The 21,899-nt window shown below is 34.8% G+C and overlaps 1 protein-coding gene across 7 annotated transcripts in view; it reads left to right on the top strand.

Annotated features, from left to right (window-relative positions):
• Wdpcp (WD repeat containing planar cell polarity effector) overlaps nucleotides 1-21,899 on the top strand; it is a 313,989-nt gene that overhangs the window by 187,226 nt on the left and 104,864 nt on the right. For all 7 annotated transcript variants that reach the window (XM_063229505.1, XM_063229504.1, XM_013150055.3 and 4 more), the window contains one exon: nucleotides 19,700-19,763. In XM_063229505.1, the coding sequence (XP_063085575.1) occupies nucleotides 19,700-19,763 (64 nt within the window). The remainder of the gene's footprint in view (nucleotides 1-19,699; nucleotides 19,764-21,899) is intronic.

Below are 21,899 nucleotides of genomic sequence, written 5' to 3'. Positions count from 1 at the left end.
TCCCCCTTCTTTTACTTTTCCTTCTCCTCTTCCCTCCTTCCCTCCCCCTCCTCCTCCTCTTTCCCTCTCCTTCCTCTTCCTCTTCCTTCTTCTTCTGTTTTATAGGTGATCTTTTTCATGTCATTGGCTGATTACTGAAATAATAAAATAGACATTTCAGAGACCACATGTGGCAAAGAATATAAGCTTTCCAAAATTGTTTGGGAAAGTCACTAAACAAACAGATAACTACATCCTTGATCTGCAACCATATAGATAACCCTGGCATATCAGGGTTCACTATATATATTCATAAAGTGAGAGACATTGCTTCAGTGTACATTCATATGTATGCATAAAGGTTTTACTAAGTAGGTTTACAATGGCCCTCTGTGGAATCAGAGGAAGAATGCAAATGGCCTCCTGTGCACTGGACAGCTGGAGTTTGAAAGCCTGCAGTTCACTGTAGAGTTCAGTGTGAGTCCATGTCAGAATGCCAGAATCTGAATGGGAAGGCTGATGAGTCTGTGCTAAAAACATGAAGGAACTAAAGACAAATGTCTAAAGGTAGCAGTGATGACTGGAGATTCTCCAGAGAAGCAAAAGAAGACTTTCTTCTTTCTTTGTCATTTTGTCCAGGCTACACGTTCGTTGGTAGATAGTGCCTACATCTGGGATAGGTCTTCCCTCCTCAATTTGCGACCTACATGTCACACACAAACACATCCAAAGCTTTACTAATTTGCTAGGTAGCTCTTTCTCAACTTGACAGACCATAATGATCACCCAAGTAGAGGGAAAAAAAATCTGATGTCCAGAGTTATCACATTATAATATTTATACTACAACAAAGTAAAAATGTACATAGAAGCAGATAATTATGAAATGGTCACAAGAAAAAATATATTTCTAGGAAATCCCAGACATAGGGCTCATCAAAGGCTTTACTTACATTGCCTTAAATAGACTTAGAGCTCAAGGAAAGTGTGGATAATGAAATAAAGAAACCAGGAAATTTGTGTCCTTCTAAACAGAGACATTTCCTCCATGTACATCTTAAGTACACACTGAAGATACAGGAATTATTAAACAGAACTGGATACAAAATTTGGAAAACTGAGTTAAAAATTTTGTTAAAGTGGTTCAGTAGCAAGTGTGAAGAGGAAGAAAAACAAACAAAAATAGGGCAATTGAAATTATCAAGTCTGAATAGCAGAAAAATAAAGGAAAAAATGAACAGTCTTAAGAACCTTTGGGGCACCATCAAATATCCTAATATCAAAATATGGGTGCTCTACAAAGAGAAGTTTCAGAAGAAACAGTGGTACCAGCTTTCCCATGTTTTGTTGAATACTGTGATAGTTAACTGATTGTGTCAATTTGACTAAGCATGTCTGATTGAATAGGATCAGCGTAGTCCTGGATGTGGCTGAAGGGGTTTCCTGAAGACAGAAGACCCTCCCTTGGTGTGAGGGACAGCAACTGTTAGGCTTGTTACTTCAATGGAAGAAAAGAGAAATGAAGAGGGAAGACTTGCCTCCAGTTTTTTGCACGAGCTCACGGACATTATCTCCTAGCTTTTAGCACAGACTCTTCCGCATGAACCCTTTGGCCTTCTATGAACCTTCTAATGCAGACCCTTTGGTCTTCTGACAACAGACTTGAATGGGACAAGACAGTGATTTTCAGGCTTTCAACTAGATCCTTTGGATCTCCAGTGCATAGACAGCCCATTGGCAGTTTTCCAAACTTGACTCTGGGCAGTCATGGTGAGCCAATCTTGTGAATTCTTATATATTTATATATCTTGCATTAAATGTGTTTCTCTAGTAAGCAATGACTGATTCAAAGCCTATATACCCAAGAAGCTCACCATGATTCAGATTGAATCAACTCAAAGAGATCTACATCAAACACATCACAATAAAAAATTAAGGTGATTGAAATAATTGGATAATCTTTTCTTTCTTAAGAATGTTCAAAAAGCAAGAGGCAGATTCTTCTTTGTAAATTTCCTAAATATATTAACCTGTTTATCTTTAGAGATCATGGATGCTCCAATTCAGCCAAGAATTTTATATTTAGCAAAATTATCTTTTTTGAAAAGACTTAAGTCATTCCCGGATAAAAGCTGAAGGTCATTTCTGGTAGACTTGCCTTATTAATAAGGAAACAAATAAAAAAACTAATCCTGTAGGGTTAAATAAAAGAACATTAGACAGTAACTTATAATAAAAACAAAGTACATGAGTAAAAGTAATTATAAATTTAAAAATCAGTATTATTGTATTCTTGTAAGTAACTCTTTTCCTAATATAACTTTTAAAATACACCCATAAAATTATTGTATAAATGTTTGTTAATGGGAATACAATATATAATTTGTGTCAGTAACAAAAGGATGAGGGAACTGTAGAGAAGCAAAGTTTTGTGTGCTAGTAAAGCTAAGTTAGTGTTAAATAAAATTAAATTGTTATAAATTTAGGATACTAGTTATAATAATTAGAATAGCTATTAAGAAAGTAAAAACCAGAGAAAAGAAGTAAAGAATATTAAAATGTAACACTAAAATAAATGAATTATGCACAAAGAAGTATTAAAGAATTATGGAATTAAAAAATGTTCAAAACAAGTAGCTAATGACAAATACATATTTATCAATAATTACTTTAAATGTAAACAGATCAAATTTATTACTTAAAACAGATTGAAACGGGTTTTAAAAGCATGATCCAACTGTATATTGTCTAAAAGAGGCATATTTTAGATTAAAAAATATAAATATGTTGAAAGTGATAGAAAAATTCAGTGATACCTTGGTTTATGAACTTCATTAATTCCATGATTCTGGGAAAGATGGCCATGTTTGTGTTCATGTGAAGAAGATGGCCACAGTTTTGTTCCTTACCTCCTGGAGAGGTTGGGAATTGAAACAAATTTTTCCCAAATGCTTCTGTTTGTGAATTGAATTCTTTGTGAACAGAAGCATTCATGAACTGAGATATTACTATATATTATCTGTAAATAGTAGCCCATAAATAAATCTGTTCTGGCTACCCCAAAACCAAACAATAGGATAAGTAAGAATCATTATGAGTTAAAGAAAAATATATTGATGAAAGGAAAAACTCATTAAGAAAATATGCATTTAAGAAGAAAAGGAGACATTATGGTAACCATTGCTGATTTCCTATAATCGTTTTGTGAAATCCAGTAATGCTTTTATTCTTTGTTTAGAGTGGTTTTAGTCTGTTCTGTATTATTTAATTTCAATATATGAAGGTATGAACAGCTACTTTAAAGAGAATAAGAGACATTATGGTAGCCATTGTTGATTTTCCTGTTTGTTTTTGAAGGCCTGTAATGTTTTCATTTTTCTCTTTTGATCGGTTTTATACTATTTCGTTTTGTTTGAATTCATTGTGTGTGAAGATATAGGCAACTATTTTGAAGAAAACAAGAGACATTATGGTAGCCACTGTTTATCCCCTGTTGTCTTCTTGCTTTGAAATCCTGTGTTGATTGCATTGTTTTGTTCTGATCTGCATTGTTCATTTTTGTTATCTTTTTTTACCTCTTTAAAAGAAAAAAAAGAAAAGAAAATATGCATTTAAGGATTGTATATTAAATAAAAGAATCTGTAGAGCATCATGAAGGAGAAAAAGCAAAAGCTACACAAATTATTTCAAAGAAAAACAATGGAGATTAGAAAATATCAATAAGGTGCTTAGCAGACTCACAGATAATATAATTATTCAGATACTGGATGTAATAAAAAAGTCAGGCAACTTACAGAAGACACTAGTAAAAAAACTAGATTAGCAAATAAACAGAATGAAAGCAAACATGAGTGATGAGTTTAGCAAAGCATTAGACTCCATAAGAATGTTTTAGACAGAAATCCAAGACATAAAAAATTTTATTGAAAGTATAACCAGCAGAAACAACCAATATGAGGACAGAGTTTCAGAACTTTGAAGATAAGGCTACAGTTAAGAGACCAGTTACTCAGAGATGCCTTAAATACAATAAGAGAACTTTAAAAATGATCCATTGGATGTCAGATAATGGAATTGAGATGTGCTTTTTTTTCTCTTTATGTGGTGTATTGCATATATTGCGGGATGAATCTGACTCGGTCATGATGTATGATTTTTTAAATGATTTGTTGCATGTTATTTATTGGTAACTTGTTGATGATTTTTATATCTATATTCATTAAAGTGATAGGCCTATATTCCTAGACTATTTTGTTGGTATGATTTTTATGAATATCTCTACTTCATTGCTCTTTATTTGTGTATTTGTTCCTTTTATATCTTTTTGTTTAAACTTTAGAAATTGATTCATGTCTAGGGGTATTCTAGATTCTCTAATTTATTGGAATATAAAATTTTAGGTAGTTTGGTATTAATCCTGTGTATTTCAGTAGGTTCACTGTGATTTTTTTCATATCTAATTGCATTGATAAGGTTTTTACTTTCCTTCTCTTAAGTTTTGCTAATGTTTATCAATTTTGTTTATCCTTTTAAAGAACTTTGATTGATCTTTGTATTTTTAAAGACTCAGTTTTATTAATTTCTGCTTTGATTTTTATACTTTTTTCCTTCCTGTTAGTTTTAGATTTGGATTCTGTTTTTCTAGGTCTTTGAGAAGCATCTTCAGCTTACTAGAGATTGTGCTTTTACTTTATGTATGCATTCACAGCCATACATTTTCCTCTTAGAACTGCTTTCATCATGTCCCATAGGTTGTGGTGTGTTTCCATTATCTTCTGACCTAAAGAACTCTAACTTCTTTCATGATTTTTCTCACAATCCATTAATTATTTAATTTTTATGAAATGTCCATGTGTTTACATAGTTTATGTGCTTTCATTGCTATTGATTTCTAGTTTTATTCTGCTATTTCTCCATCAATTTTGAAGGATAATTTTGTAAGATATGGAAGTCAACATTTGCTGGCAATGGCACATGACTTTTATCCCACCACCTGGGAGACTGAGGCAGGAGGACTGCCGTGAGTATGAGGCCAGCCTGGCCTACATAGTGAGTTTTAGGCCACCCTGAAATACTTAACAAGATCCTGTCTCTAAAAAACAAGAAAGCAAACAAAAAGTCTGAATCATTAATTTGTTTATTTGCATAGTGTAAAAACTGGACTCTAAGCTCTCCAGAAATTTAAGGTTTATGTTGAGAAATCTGCTGTTATTTTGATTGGCTTACTTTTATAAATTACTTACTGTTTTTCTATTAACTAACTTTTTGTGTTCTCTTACTTCGTTGAAATTCTGGTATTTTCATTATGTGTTGTGGAGAGATTTTTTTTTTTTTCCTGGTCATGGCTATTTGATGTTCTATATACCTCTTATACTTTGAATATCGAATTCTCTCTAGACTTGGAAATTTTTCTATGATTTCAGTGAATGAATTTTTTATACCTGTGGAGTCATCTTCTAACTTGAAGGGTGAGCATTCTAGGATACTGCTACTTCCTGTCACCTTTGGGAGAGGGAGAGGCCAAGACTTAAGATATCACAGGAGCCCTCGGAGAAAAGACTGTCCCTCTGGCTCTAAGTATTGTCATGCCTAGCAGCCATGTGACAGGCTCTAGCTCTGTTTTTCTTTTATTCTTGTATGTCTCAATGTTCAACCTTTTTTTCTGTAATTGTTAAGGCTTATATTTCTCTTCTAATTCCTTATTTGTTCAAATTTTCTGTAAAATATTGGCATTTATTTTTAAGTATTTAAAAATTTTTATTAGGATTCCATCTTTTACTGATGACTTTTTAATTCCTAAGTGAATGTATTACTTACCTATGTATATCGTAAATAATTATGTATTCTATTTTCTACTCTAATAATCCATCTTTAAATTGGAGTGTTTACTCTATTACATGATTTTTTTTACTTTAAAGAGAAAAAAGAAAAAACAGAAAAATCAAGAAGCAAATAAACCTAAAAAAAAAAAAATAGCAAAATGACAACAACAACGAAAAACAACCTATGGCTATACCAATTTTCAAAAAAAGATAATAAGAATTTAATATTAGTTGTTATGCTGCATATTGTTATCTTCAAAATAGTTGCTTAAGTTACCAGATACAGGAATAAAACAAAAAATAAAATGGAACAAAACATTGGATTTCAAAAATAAGGCAGAAGAAAATCCCCCACAGTTGCCACACAACCATCCTCCAAAAAGATGTCTAGACCACCAGCCCCAGGTCTGCAAAATCAGTCAAATAATACAAGCATCAAGCTATTCCTTTCACTTCAGTTGCCTTCATCTTACTCTGAGTTCCTCTGAATCAGCCAGTTGCTTCCAGCAGGGATAGGGAGATGCTCTTCTGGTTTCCCAGCCCACACACCAATTGGCTCACAGTAAGTCATGGTTCAACTTATTACTGAGTCTCTTTTCATTCCCCATGGTGGACCCTAGCTCACAGGAAGGCATGGTTCATCTTCTTGCTGAGTCTCCTCCTGTTCCTCATGGCAGACGCTGGCTCATGGGAAGACCCTGGCTTCTTCATGATTTTTTTATATTGAGTTGTTTCTGCTATTTAAGTTATTCTTTTTTCCTGTGCTTTCTTTCTTTTCTTGATTTTTAAAAAATATTCCTTAAAACTTTTCCTTGTTCTCTTTCATCACTCTCAACTGCATTTAGTAACCAGATGTGGTGGCACCTGCCTATAATCTCAGCACTTGAGAGGCTGAGGCATGAGGAATGTGGTGAGTTTGAGGCCAGCCTGGCCTACACGGTGAATTCAAGGTGAGCCTGAACTGCATGGGAAGACTTAGTCTCAAAACAATAATCAAACCTTTCTACCTATGCCATTGTAGCAATTTATGTATTTTTTTCATTGTCACCATTGAAATTTCACTTTGTTTCCTAATTTGAACATTAAAATTTTCAACATTACAAAAAACAAGGATCGTAGTACTTTATGGGTGTATATTAGTTATTATTTTCTAACTTAAACATATCAAGATATTTTTGTATATATTTAATAAATTTTTATTGTAATTTTTTTTTTTTTTTTTTTTTGCATTTTTCCTTTTTATCGGTACCAGGGATCGAACTCACGACTGCCTGCTTGCAAGGCAGGTGCTTATGCTGCTGAGCTAAATCCCCAGCCCCTGTAATTTTTTAAAAAACTATTCTTTCTTGTTTCTCAGACCTTATGAATTTATATTCCTTTTTCTTGAGTTACAAGATGGGATGAGAAAATATGGTTAATGTTTTAAATTTTTTTCTTAAATTATTATAGTAGGAGGTAGATCAACATTAACTCCCCAGGCACTGTTCACTTTGACCATAATTATCCCTCCACCACCTTATTTTATTTCTTTCTTATTTATTTATTTATTTATTTTGAGATGGTCTTGATATGTAGATCAGGCTGGCTTTGAACTCACTGTGTATCCCAGGCTGGCCTCTAACTCACAGCAACCTCCTCCTTCCCAAGTGCTGGAGGCAGGAGCCACCATGCCCAGCTTAGCCCATCCTTCTTGCTGTTTTGAAAGCAGTTCTGACAGTCCTTTATATTGTTTCAGTTGCACTGTTGAGGCAGCCTTAAAGTTATGATTCAAAATAAAAATATTTATTTCTCATGATCATTTAGAGTTTGGGTAAGATCCGGAAGTCTATAGTGCTAGATCTCATTGATAATGTGGATGGTGATGCACTGTACAATGTGTTATTAGTCTACCTTTCCATCAAATGGCATTTAGCAGTAGAATCTACTCTATTTTCATTACATCTTGTAAAGATACATCAGAAGACTTCTAGAAGTGCTCCCGAAAGTGGTAAGAATGAAGGGGTGTGTTTAAAATGATGGGGTTTGTTCTGAGAGGATTGATGGCAGTGTGTCTGTTGCTATAATAAAATGTTTAAATTTAAATATTCAATATATATTTTAATCCCACTTCATATCTCCTGTAAATATTCCTTTATTGAAGAATTGTTACATGCTCTTAGTTTTTATATATCTCAAAGAGTGTATATCTTTCTCATTATAACACTATAACAAAATAGAGTTCTACAGTTATATGCTTGCTTTACATCACAGTTTTTTTTTTTTTTAACACCGGAAATCAAACTTAGGACCTTCCTCTTGCCATTCATGGGCTTATGCCTCTGAGCTATCTCCCTGGCCTTGTTACATGCTAGCTATTTTTCTTTTTTTTGTTTTTAAGAACAAAACCAAATGAGGAAAAAAACAAAATGGGGTCATTCAAAACAAAAGGATGGACATAGCACATGATTAAAATCACAATACAAAGTGATCTATAATGGTTACTATGATATCTCTTGTTATCTTTGATAAAATTATATCTTCAGGCATAGTAAAATTGGACATAGCAGTACAGAACAAAATCAATAAAAACAAAACATTGGAGACATTATAGGACTCCAAAAGCAGGTAATAGTCGATCAGAATGGGTATCTTTGTGAATCTTATTGTTTTCAGACTAGTTGCCTATCAGACTTGATACTATCAAACATAACAGATTTCAATAAAATCAGTCAAGACAAGACAGTGATCTAACAAACCAGATTCAATTAAGATCAGTCATAATAAGACAGTGTAAGTAGTACTTCAGATTAAGTTAATAGGAAACTAAGGATGGTTACCATAGTATATCCTGCTATTTTTGGAATAGCTGTCTGTGCCCTCAAATCTAGTACAGGTAGACAGACTGGAATAGAATATAACCAAACTAAATGGAGCAGTAAGAACAATGTGGGTTTTAAACCATGATACACTATTAACAATGTCCTCTGCCTTCCTTTTTCAGACAATTCCTCTCCTTTCACTTTCATAGGGTGCACTGTACATTTTGGATCCCACTAACTCCTGTAGTTTTTATATCAGGGAGACAACCTGCTGTTTACCTAAGTAGTCTTGAAACTTTTTACCCCTTGATCTTAAGTTGTATTTACCTACAAAAGCCTCAAGGTTTTCCCTCCTTATAGCTGAGTAGTTCTCCAATGCACAAAAGTGTCATGACTTCCCAACCTATCTGCAGCTGCTGGACCAAGCTATCCCTATTTCTCTCTGGTTCCCTGTCACATAGAGTATTATTTTCTCATCTTTGACTTTCAGTCCATAAACCCTCTTTCAGGTTGATTATATTTCCTATACAGAGCATCTCAATGGACCCTAACCTAATCTACTCTGCTGTTTGTTTTTGATAGTGTATCAAGGCCATCTATGTTAGAGATTATAGCCAACCTTCTCTGCCTCATCTCTGCTATGCTATTTTTCTGCTATTGGTTGTCTACTTTTCCATTCATTCCACCGTCTGCCCCATTCATTGAAGCCTCTCTGCCACTGTTGCTGGAATCTTGGTATTTTTTTCTAACTCTCTCTAGAATGTCCTTCAGTATTTTTTGTAGGGTTGGATTGTGGTCATGAACTCCCACAGTTCTTCTTTGTCATGGAAGTATCTTGTTTCTCCATTAATTTTGAGAGATAGTTTTTCAAGGTATATCAATCTGGGTTGGAGGTTATTTTCTTTCAGGGCTTGGAATACTTTACTCCAAGCTTTTTTTGATTTGATGGTTTGTGTCGAGAAGTCTGTCATGATTTTGATAGGTTTTCCTTTATAGGTGACCTGTTTCTTTTCTCTGACAGATTTTAATATTCTGTTCTTGTGTTAAATTTCTAGGATCTTGATTATTAAATGTCTGAGTATAAATCTTTTTTGGTTGTAGCTGGCTAGGGTTCTGTATGCTTCATATATCTGAATATCATTTCCTTTTCCTATGCTTGGGAAGTTTTTCTTGATTATTTCTGTGAATAGCCTTTGTATTTCATTTGTGTTTACCCCTGCTTATTCACTCACATTTTTTATTCTTAAGTTATAGATCCTCTTGTCATCTAGCCTTTGTATTGTTACTTCCTGGTTCCTTGTTGTTTTTAAGAGAACTTTCCTTTCATGATCATTCAATGCAAACCTGTCTTCAAGGTTTGATAGTCAATCTTTAGTTTCTTTTAAGCAGTCTTTTCAGCTTTCAATGGAGTTTTTAATTTCCTGGTAATCTCTTTGAATCTGTTTCATGTATTCTAGATGTTTTTTTATATTCTTCACTGAAGGATTCCCTTCTTTTTCTGTGCTCCTCCATTCTTCCATCTGTGCCTTCTTGAGAGGTGCTTAGTATTTCTTTTATTAATCTTCTTATATCTTGCTTTACTTATATTAGTATTTCTGTTTTGAGTTCTATAATGTCACAAAGATATTTCTTTATGTCAGCCAATGCTGCTCTCAATACTGTAGGTATGCTGCCCTCGATCTGTTCTGTGTTTATCTCTCCTGGACCCATATTGTTTGTGTTGGCAGCTGGTGACTTTTTTGTTTCTTTCTCTTGTCATGTTTCTGGTTTCTTCCAGATAAGTATATAGTGGAAGTCCTAAACCCTTTCTGTATTGGCTACAATTACTCTGAAGTATGCTGGCGAGGGATTGTTGCACTCTCCAGTTTGCTGTTGATCACTGAGGTACAAGCAGTGGCGGTGCAGGTTGGCCCTTCCCTTCTGAGCCAGTCAACCACTGGAGTCTTCACCACATTAGTGTGTGCCACATGGACAGAACCAGTTTGGGACAACTTTGGGGGCAACTTCATCCATGGCTATTGTGTCCCAAAAAGGCACAGGACCCATTCCAAGCCATTCCCACCAATCTGCTGTATGCCAGGAAAGGCCAACTGAAGCCACTACAGTTCTGGGTTCAGGCCTGTCCTGCCTGATTCCAAGGTATTGCCCAGCCAGTCACACCCTCCCACGGGAGGACCAACTTCCAAGCACTCACTGTGGGCCAGTGCAGATCTCCAAGCCGGCTCTGTTCTCTGTTGTGACGTGTCCTCCTGCCAAGGTCTTCAGGCTCACTGATCTCTGACTTCAATGCAACCTCGAGTTTAAGATACAGACATGCAAAACATATCAAATAATATAAGCACTGGCAATTTTTTTCCATGAACTAATAGAATTAGTCATACAAATTCTCTATTTTATATATATATATATATATATATATATATATATATAGAGAGAGAGAGAGAGAGAGAGAGAGAGAGAAAGAGAGAGAGAGAGAGAGAGACTCTTTTCTTTTTTTTCTCCTTCCTTCTTTTCCCGTTTTTCTCCATCCCAGTTGTTCTTTCCTTTTGAGCAGTTTCTTTCCCTTTAACAATATCTATTGTACTTTTTGGAACTTATTTACTCTTTCAGTTTATTACATGAGGTAGTCTATATGATTTTTACACATGCAAGTATGATTTATTTCACTTATGATTATGGTTTCTAGTTGCATCCATTTACCCAGAAAAACCTCAGTTTATCTTTCTTCACAGCTGAGTAGTAGTACTCCATTGTATGAAATATCATATCTTTTTTATCCATTCTTCAGTTGATGGGATTTAGCTATCACAAATTGTGCTACTATAAACATAGCTGCACATATATGACAGTGGTATGATGTTTTTAATTCTTCTGGGAAAATATTCAAAAGGTAAATAGCTAGGTTGAATGGGACCTGTAATCATAGTTTTTTGATGAATCTCCACGCTAATTTCCACAGTGGTTCCACCAGTCTACACTCCCACCAACAATGGATAGGAGTTCCATTTTCCCTCCCAGTATATTTCCCTTCCATTTTCCTTCCCAGCCCAGCCAGTATTTCTAATTGGTTGATTTCTTGATTATACCCATTTTTCTGGAGTGAGGTAGATTATTTTTCATAAAATCAGAAGAAAGGAGAGGAAAAGAAAGGGAGGGGAAAGGAAGAGGATTACAAAGATGCATTAAGTACATGTCCCTACTTTCTAAAGTGAATGTAAACATAAACCACAAATGTGTACTAATGAAGCACAAAAATTTCTTTTCTCTTACTTAAGAAATATATATACATACAGATGAAGAGGAAAATAGAAGATAGATTAAAAGGAAGTTGGAAGAATTTCAAATAATTCTCTACCAATTCCCCTGTGTCAAAAATATTTTAATATATGTGCTAATTTGTTTCATTTATACAACTGGTTTTTCTTAATTATTTATTGTCTAATTGGGATCCTTACTCTGGATTCTGTCAATTAAGATTGTTTGGATTTTATGTTTACAGTTTTGACTGAGACACTCTTGAGTTTTTCCTTTTAAGAATTCTTGAGATGTACCTTAACGTGTATTTTCTAAAAATCGAATTGAGAATTCTTTTTGGTATTTCAGATTCATCATATTGCCAAATGCCACTTCCCAGTTTCTTCATTTTATCATTATACTTATTATATTTCACCTTAGATGTTTCACCTTAGATAATGAGTACATCCTTCATGGTCTCCCTAAATTTTGCTCTTTCCAATTGTAATTTGTCTTATGTATGATTGCTGAAGTAATGTTAAAATGATCATGTGAGGTTAAGTTTTAGGTGCTCAGAAATAGTTTGGAGCTGAGGAGGAGTTGGATCTTAGAAGTGTAGATCTGTGATTGGTTTATATAATTGATTATCAATGCTATGACAGTTTAAGGTTACTTAAGATTGGAGTGAATATAAATATATAAAAGACCCTAAAACAATGAACTCAAGGTAATGTAAAAAAAAAAAAATGAACTAGGAAAAGAGATTAAAAAGCTACAGTCTAGAGAACAAGAAGTGACCAAGAAGCAAACCCTCCCTGTCACTCAGTGCCATGTGTGGGCCACTGAGGGGAGAGCCAGAAACTAGCCTTTTCGCTTGAGTCAGTGGATTCACAGACTTCAGGGGAAGAGAACAAGAAGTCATCAAGAGGGCCAGGGATTTAGCTCAGTGGCACAAGTGCCTACCTGGCAAGTGTAAGGTCATGAGTTCAATTCCTGATACCAAAAAGTAGAAAACAAAAACAAGCCCTCTTTGCAAATTGGCACCATGCACAGGCTGCTGTGGGGAGAGCCAGACATCAGCCTTTTCCCATGAGTCAGCTCCATTCAATGAATATGGAGGGAGAGAACAAGAAGTCACTAAAAAGAAAGCCCTCCGTGGGGGTGGAGCAAAGATGGCAGATAGATAACAGCTGGCTACAGAGGCTCCCTGAGATAGTCAACTTAGAATTCAACATAATACAGCATGGGGAGCCCCGAATAGAGGGAGAGGAATTCTCTCGTCCCAAGAAGAAACTAAGGTGAGAAGAACCAACTAAACATACAGTCCCAGTGCTAGTATTGGAACAGCTAAAGGTTCAGTGTTCCCACCACAGTGAGTGATTTACCTAGCTGTCCAAGGTCCTGCAGCTTTGACTCACTGGAGATGCAGTCACACTGAGGTCGGGGGTCGGCCAGCTGAACAGAGAACCGAGCTGGTGGGGAACCTGCATCGACCAGTGGTGAGTGACGGGAGTGGAGCCATTCCACAGAAACGGGGTCTCTGGCAGACAACATTCTGGGACCCGGCAGGACTGGCAGTACAAAGGGCAGAAGCGACTTCAGTCATTTGTTCCCTTCCCGCACGGGATTGGTGGAGCTAGCTAGACCTGGGTCACGTGACCTGGCTGAGACTCAATAGGTTATCCAAAATCAATTCTCTACGCAGAGGCGCACACTAACCACACTAACCCAGTGAAGCCTCAGAAGTTTGATCCGGAGAGGAGGTGGCACATAGTAATACAGTGCAGACATCAGCAGCTTGACTGATCTGAATGGGAGGGGTCAGCATACACTGCCCCTGTCTGCAACTCACTGGCACACTGTAGTGGTGCTTCAGAAGAATTGTAACCAACAAAGAAAGAAACTGGGGCCTCCTGGAAAAAAAGAAAAAGATGGGAAGAGGAAGCAACAACAAAAAGTCCCCATGTCCCAACCCTGAGAACATTGACCCAGGACAGGAAAATATAAGGAGAATGAGAACAGCAAACATGCAGTATCAGACACGGCACCAGGGACATAAAGAGATATCTTTGGGACCTCATAGATAAATTTAAAAGTGAAATATTTAGCCAAGTAAAGCAAGATATAAGAAGATTAATAAAAGATATGGTAGAGACTGCGGCCCTTCTAGGGGGAAAATTACCAGTGTCCTCTGAGATCCACACCAGGCTGGAACTTAGGATGCTGGGAAACCAAGCAACCAGCTCACCTCCCTGCTAAGCAATAGTGAACCTACTGGTGCACGGCCTAGAGTCAAACATCCCACTTCCCATACTCCCCTCCCCTAGCCCCCCATTAGAAAATAGAAACCACAAATCCGAGCATCTCTTGCGAGGTTGACCATAGCAGATAAAGGGTATTTCCTTCTAGCATCTCTTTGAAGGCAAATATTTTTATTACTATTTTGCTTTATTCTTAATGGTACTGCTGTATTCAATATTCTGTTTTGATAAGTTCTATAATGTTCTATATTTCATTTTATTTTGATATACGTGATTGAAAGAACAACTATTGTAAAGATAATGAAATATACTGTGATACCTATTACTGTTATCCTGGTAACCTGCTGTGAAGTTCTGTACCAATTTCACTACATGGTCGCAGTTGGCTTTATTCTGTCTTAAAAAAAAAAAAGAGAGAGAGAGATGCCAAGCACCCCTCAGGTAGACACAGATGGAAGAAGGGAGGAACTAAAACAAAGGAGAGAACCATTTGACGAAGAATACAAAGAAAATATAGAATACATGAAGCAGATTCAAAGAGATTACCAGTAAAGTAACAACTATGGAAAGATGGCAAATCTGCTTAAATGAAACTAAGAATAGATTATCCAAACTGGAGGATAGTTTTGCAATGTGGGATTATGAAAGGAAAAACTTTATAAAAATAATTAGGAACCAAGCATTAACAATACAGAGGCTAGAAGACGACTAGAAGATCTACAACTTGATTATAAAGAATGTGAATGAAGAAGCAAGGGTACAAACAAAGGAACTACAAAGGCTATTCACAGAAATAATTAAGGAAAACTTCCCAAACATAGGAAAAGGAAGTGATATTCAGATGTATGAGGCGTATAGAACTCCAGCCACCTACAACCAAAACAGAGCTACACCCAGGCATATAATAATCAAGATCCCAGAAATTCAGTATAAGAATAGAATATTAAAAGCTGTCAGAGACAAGAAACAGATCACCTATAGAGGAAGACCTATCAGAATAACGGCAGACTTCTTGACACAAACCATCAAGTCAAGAAGAGCCTGGAGCAAAATATTCCAAGCCCTGAAAGAAAATAACCTCCAACCCAGATTGATATACCCTGAAAAACTATCTCTAGAAATTAATGGATAAACAAGATTCTTCCAAGACAAAGAGGAACTTGGGAAATTTGCAGCCACCAATCCAACTCTGCAGAGAATACTGCATGGCATTTTAGAGAGAGAGAAAAGTACTATGATTTCAGGAACAGTGGCAGAGAATCCTCAATGAATGGAGCAGAAAACAAAATGAAGAAGATAAGCAGACAACTGATGGCAACAAAAGAGCATAACAGAGATGAGGCAGAGAAGATTGGTTATAATCTCTAGTATAGATGGCCTTGATACACTAAATTAAAAAAGAGAGCCACACATGGAGTAGAGTAGATCAGGGGGCAGGGTCCACTGAGATGCTATCTGTAAAAAATATAATTAACATGAAAAAGAGTACATAGACTAAAAATCCAATATGAGAAAACAATGCTCTATGTGACAGAGAACCGCAGAGTAATAGGGGCAGCTAGACCAGTGTTTGTGGATAGGTTGCAAAGACAGGCTTTAATAGGTAATGGAATACAATTAGAGATCAAGTCCAGGAGAAAGAAGGTTTGGAACCACTTAGGTAAATAGCAGGTTGCCCCCCCCCCCATTTAAAATCAAGGGTCTTGCTCAGACCCATATATGCACAGTGTACCCTGGGGAAGTGAAAGGGGAGGGAGAGTCTTAAAAAAGGTGGCAGAAGATATTGTTAATAGTATATCAGGATTTAAAACCTACATTATTCGCACCACGCTGCTCAGATAGATTTTATTCTGTCCCACTTTGTCTACTTGCATTAGATTGAGGGCATAGACAGCTATTCCTAAAACATCAGGATATAGCACAGTAATCATCTTTAATTTCCTATTAACTTAATCTGAAGCCCTGTATGACTTATACTGTTTTATTATGACTGATCCTAGTTACATGTGGTTTGTGTGATTGCTGTTTGATATCGACAGATTTTATTAAAAACTGATATGATTGATAGTATCAAGTCTGAGAGTATAGGTAACTACACTGAAGATGACAAGACTACAATACACATTCTAGTTTGATAACTGCCTGCTTTTGAAGTTTTATACTATGTACAAAGTTGTGTTTTTATTAATACTGTTATGTACTGATATATTTGGTTATACTATGTCTAATGATATAGCCAATTCTATTGAAGATAACTAGAGACAACACAGGAACCATGGTAGAACTCCTTGTACAACAGTCTTATATGTCTTTTTCATTTCATGTGTTTCTGGGAATATGTTTTGTTTTGTCTTGCTTTGTTTTGTTTCTCCCTCTAACATAGAAAGGATAGAAATACATGTTAAGACTCATGCATGTGTAGAATCTATAAACAGTTTATGAAAACTGATCTTATGACACATGATGAAATGAACAGATACTTGGAAGAAAAGGAGACACTAAAGTACCCAATGCTGATCCTGGAGGGTCATAATGTGAAACCCAGCAATAGTACTATTCTTTGTTCAGAGTGATATTAGACTTCTTGGATTTATTCAATCTCAACATAATCGAAGATATGGATAACAGCATGTATGTTTAAGTGTATTAGATTTATAACCATATTTCTAAGTTTTTGATGGATAGTTGAATAGAACTAGTTGCAGTCTCACTGTTTGAATCCCCACTTTATATGCTCCACTTTAGTATCTTAAATAACTATTTGTAAGAGGACAATCTGTAATCATCAACTAGTGATTTCTTACTGTTTATTTTTTCTTTAAAAGTATGTATTATTTCTACCCATTTTCTGTTTTGTTTAGTCTTTCTTTAAATAAAGTTTTAAAAAATAACACTACAGTACCCAGTGCTGACCCAAGAGTGTCATGATGTGAAATCCAACAATACTATTATTCTTGTTCCTAATGACTTTAGCCTGTTTTAGTTTGTTTAATCCCAACATAAATGAAGATATGGATAACTGCATGTATGTTTAAGTGTATAGGATTGACAACCATATTACTAAGTTTTTGTTGGATAGTTGAACAGAACTGTTTGCAGTCTCGCTGTTTGAATTCCCACTTTATTATGTACCACTTTTGTATCTTGAACCATTATTGGTAAAAGGACAGTATGTAAACATTAACTAGTGATTTCTTACTATTTATTTTTTCTCTGAACATATGTATTATTTCTACCCATTTTCTGTTTTGTTTAGTCTTTCTTTAAATAAAACTTTTTTAAAAAAGAAAGAAAGCCCTCCCTGTGAATCAGCACCATGCACAGGCTGCTGTGGGGAGAGCCAGATGCCAGCTCCTTCTGGCATGCGGACTGGGAAACAAGGAGCCAGCCTCCTCCCCCACCATAAGTGACCGGCTGATCCAGAGAAACACAGGCTGCAATGGTAGCTATTGAGGTATAATACAATTTAATCCTTATAGTGTGTAGCGTTTTACTGACTTTGTGGGTTTAAAGCCAATAATCTGATCAATCTATTCAGAGGATAACAATAGGCAGTGTAGCATCTATGAGGGATCTCCTTCTGAAGGTGGTGGCCACTGTTGATTCTCTATCATCTTGTTCTGAAGTCCTGTATTTTTTTCATTGTTTTGTTGGGTTGGGTTTTATTCAGTTTGTTTGATTTTATTATATCCGATGATATGAACAGCTATTACTAAGATAAGATGTATTATGGTAGCTTCTTTGTATTTGCTTTTGTCCTTTTTGACGTCCTTTATTGCATTCATTGTTTTGTTTTTATTGGTCCTACTCTGTTTTGTTTTTGATTTTTACTATGTCTGAAGGTATGTACTGCTATGTTAAAGATAACAAGGGTTATGGTAACCATGGTTGATTTCCTATTGTTTTGAAGTACTGTGTCACTTAAACTGGTTTGTTTTGATTGGCTTTATTCTGTTTTATTTTGCTTGGTTTTATTCTCTTTAAAATAAATTTTTTAAAAAGATGAAAGAAGAAACAGTTTAGCCAGGCATGATGGCACATACCTGTAATCTCAGCACACTGGGGACTGAAATGTTGCCATTAGTTCAAGGTCAGCTTAAGCCACATAGTCGGTTGAAGGCCAGCCTGAATTATGTAGAAAAGCCCTGTCTTTAAAAAAAAAAAAAAGGCTCTTTAATTTTAATGATTAGACATCTTACTACTGCCAGAAAAAAAGGAGTAGGACAATGTAAAATGGCAGTAAATGGAAGTTCTGCTTGGACACCTTAGTAATTCTCTGACTTCTTCCTAGTACATTCCATCTTCGTTGAATATATAGTAAAGCATTAATCTTACAGTCACAGGATATTCTTTCTTTACAAAAATAAGCATAATTGCCTCCAGAACTTCTATAGCTAAGAAGATTCAGGGGAACACAGTAATGATAAAAGTGGGTAAGTGGGATGGGGATATAACTCAGTGATAAGGCATTTGCCTAGCAAGCTTAGGCCTCATTCCAGAGAAACACAGGCTGCCATGGTAGCTATTGAGGTGGAATACAATTTAATCCTTCTAGTGTGAGTGTTTTACTGACTTTATGGGTTTAAAGCCAATAGTCTGATCATCTATTATATTAATTATAATTAATTAATAACAAGGGCAAGGGGGAAATTGGGGGTAGCAGTTACCAAACTGCTGGAAATTCCAGAAGTGTTTCAAGTTCTATATCTCACAGTTAAAATATAACATTAGTAAGCCTTATTTATTTCATTTTTAATCATTTTATTTCACTAATAGGATATAGTACTTTATTAATAATATTGAAAACTTGCTATTTTTTACTTGAGATTCATTAGCTTTTTTACCATCAAGTTTTGCAGTATAGATTAAGGAATAGAGAATAACTTCTCATTCCTAGCTAGAATCAGAAAAACTGACAATTATATCTGTATGAATTTTAGCACCCAAACAAAATAAAGGCAAGCTTTCATTCCACATACTTGTGCTAAGTATATATTTATGACATGGTTTTCTCTCAAGATCTTAAACTTTATGTAGAGATGATTTCTTTAAAGTGTACATTGTTCTAATTCATCTCAGCCTAAAATTAAGCTTTAACAAAGAAATTTGCAAAATTATATTTCAGGGAAAATATGATTATGAGAAACATTAGAAAGATAATATAGTTTTTAAAATATATTATAGTCTGTAATTTTTAAATTCACAAATATGAAGTACTTTTTATAATGTAATATTTGATTTTTCATCTTATACCTCAGAAACCCAAAAGTATAAGTGATGTAATTACTACATGCTCTTATCCTAGATTCTCAATATTACCATAATTTTCTCTTATAAAACACAACAAAATGTGAAAAACATTTTGTAAGCAGTGTCTACTTGAGATTATGCTTATCCTTGGAAATTAGGCTTACAACCTCCATAGACTTTGTGCTGTTACTCTTCATAAATTGAATAACATTTCCCTTATGGAAGATTCTAGCAGGCTAAATCCCTCTGTTTAACAATATTTTTCCATCAGAAAAATGAAAACAGTAGCAAATAAATACTTTAATACAAACAGCTTTCTCCTCTCATGTAACACACATTTCTTTTCTTCCTTGTAGGTACCAGAGATTTGAAAAGGCATTTCTCCTAGCTGTTGACATTGGTGCTCGAGACCTGTTTATGGTAAGTCATTCGCAGAGATAACTTTGTGCCTTTAGTTATAAGGCTGAGGAAGTTGTCAGCTTTTATAACAATTAAAAGGGATTAGTGTCATTTGTAGACTTAGATACATGGTGGGAAAGTATTATTCCATCTTGGCTTACAGCTTCACCTTCATGAAACTGGTTAGTAGCCATCTAGTATGTTTAGACTTGCTGACATTTTCCTTGATGGACCCAAAGGATTTTTTGTGTTTTCTAAGAATTTATAATTTATGAACTTTTCTCCTCATGTACCTTGATGTGCAGAGTTGACACCTTTCTATCTAATAAACTTAAATGTCTTTCTAATCCATTCTTTGAAAAAGTGAAATACAGAAACCAGAGCATAAGACAAACAGTTCCTATAGATCTTGAATATGCTCAGCTTTTTGCTTAACTTTTAGTGAGAAGTAACAAATTGTGAATGTTCTCACATATATTTTTATTATTTATTTTCATGATACTGGGGATTGACCATAGGGCCTGTACCCCAACCCCTCTCCTCCTACACACTTTATTTTTATATTTGAAACAGGGTCTCACTAAGTTGCTAATTTTCCCAGGTGAGACTTAAACTTGTGGTCCTCCTGCTTTGGCCCCTTAGAGTGATCATATGTATTTTTAAAACGACCACAGATCAGTGGGAATTTAAAGGGTTATAAAATTCACATATACTCTAGTTCTTCCATTTATCAACTATATAACATTAAAACTGACCAGTTCCTTATAGATCCTTGTGCTTATATCAATGTTTCTTGTTTTTATATCTTCTATGACAGTGGGGTCAGTTGAGCAAAGGCTAGGTCCATTCCTGGTTTTCCAGTATATTGTGCTCCATTGTGGTTTATTATCAAAGAAACAGTAGAACAAAATCTTCTTGAAGTCAAGAACTTCTGTAAGACCCTTTTACTAGAATCTTTTCACAGCAAAAAGACATTTTGTAATTTAAATTAAGCTTTCATGTTTTGGATACTAGCATACATCCATCACATTAGATCATTTAATTTTGGGTTGTGTTTAATATTTAAATTCTAACTGTATATCATTCTATGGCCGTATCACCCTGAACATACCCAATTGTGTCTGAAAGTTACTTTCATTGACCATGAAAAAATATTTCTAATTACTTTTAAAAGTATGAACATTTTATTGTCATCTGTATTTTTCTGTGTCTAATGAAGCAGACATAATATATTTTAAGATTTCATTTTCATCAAAAATCTACACGAGGACATCACAATGTCAAAAATTTAATAACACTTTGTTAGATTTTCTGATCCCATTAAATTTCCATGATATCTCTTGCTTACTTACCCTAAAAAAGTAAGTTTTGTTTTTTTAATTTTTATGTACAATCCTAGACTTTTTTCTAAGCAAGAGAAGTTAAGTTTTATATTATATTACCTATTGCTCTGTGATTCTGCTTTATTTGTTAACAAACATAATCATCAAAGCCATCTTCTAAACTTTATTTCAAATCACATCTGTTTTAGTGCTTAGTCTCAGTTTAGCATAATACCATTATAAAGTCTCCATGCTAGTTCAAATCTTATTCTGAATAGACTTTCTACTGATAGGCTAACTCTAACACATAAAGATTTTTACATATAAAAGATAAAAACCTAAAATAAGTAAAGGAATGGTTTTAATTTCATTTTATTTACTAAAGTAGATTCATTTTATTCAGAATGCTGTATCTTCATTCATCACATAAAACATTGCTCATAATCAAAGTCTGCTTTAAGAAAATCAAACTACAGCATTGAATTTTTAGAGTTCAGTTTTAAATTTGTGAACCTATTACATGTATTTGAGGCTCCATCTATAAGAATTTATTATGCTTTTTTAAGTGAGTGTTACTACTTAAATCCATCTAACCAGGCTTAGTATATAGCCTATATACTAAGAAATTTTGTTTGAGAGGTAAGATAACATAAACTAGACTATACTTAATTACAGATTCTTTCTGTGTTAAAAATATCTCTTTCTAAAAGACTAAAAATAACACCAAAGTGATCACAAAGCATTAGTTAACCTGAAAATGGTGGTTTTGCCTTAGAATCTATGAGTGGTAAAGAGATACAAGTCATGCAATATGACAACACTGATATGGCTAGAA

Source organism: Cavia porcellus, unplaced genomic scaffold, assembly GCF_034190915.1.
Source record: "Cavia porcellus strain 051 isolate PalLab524CR breed Dunkin Hartley unplaced genomic scaffold, mCavPor4.1 scaffold_18, whole genome shotgun sequence".
Classification (NCBI taxonomy): Eukaryota; Metazoa; Chordata; class Mammalia; order Rodentia; family Caviidae; genus Cavia; species Cavia porcellus.
Note: the sequence above shows the minus strand (reverse complement) of the source record. Positions and strands in the feature narration are given on the sequence as shown.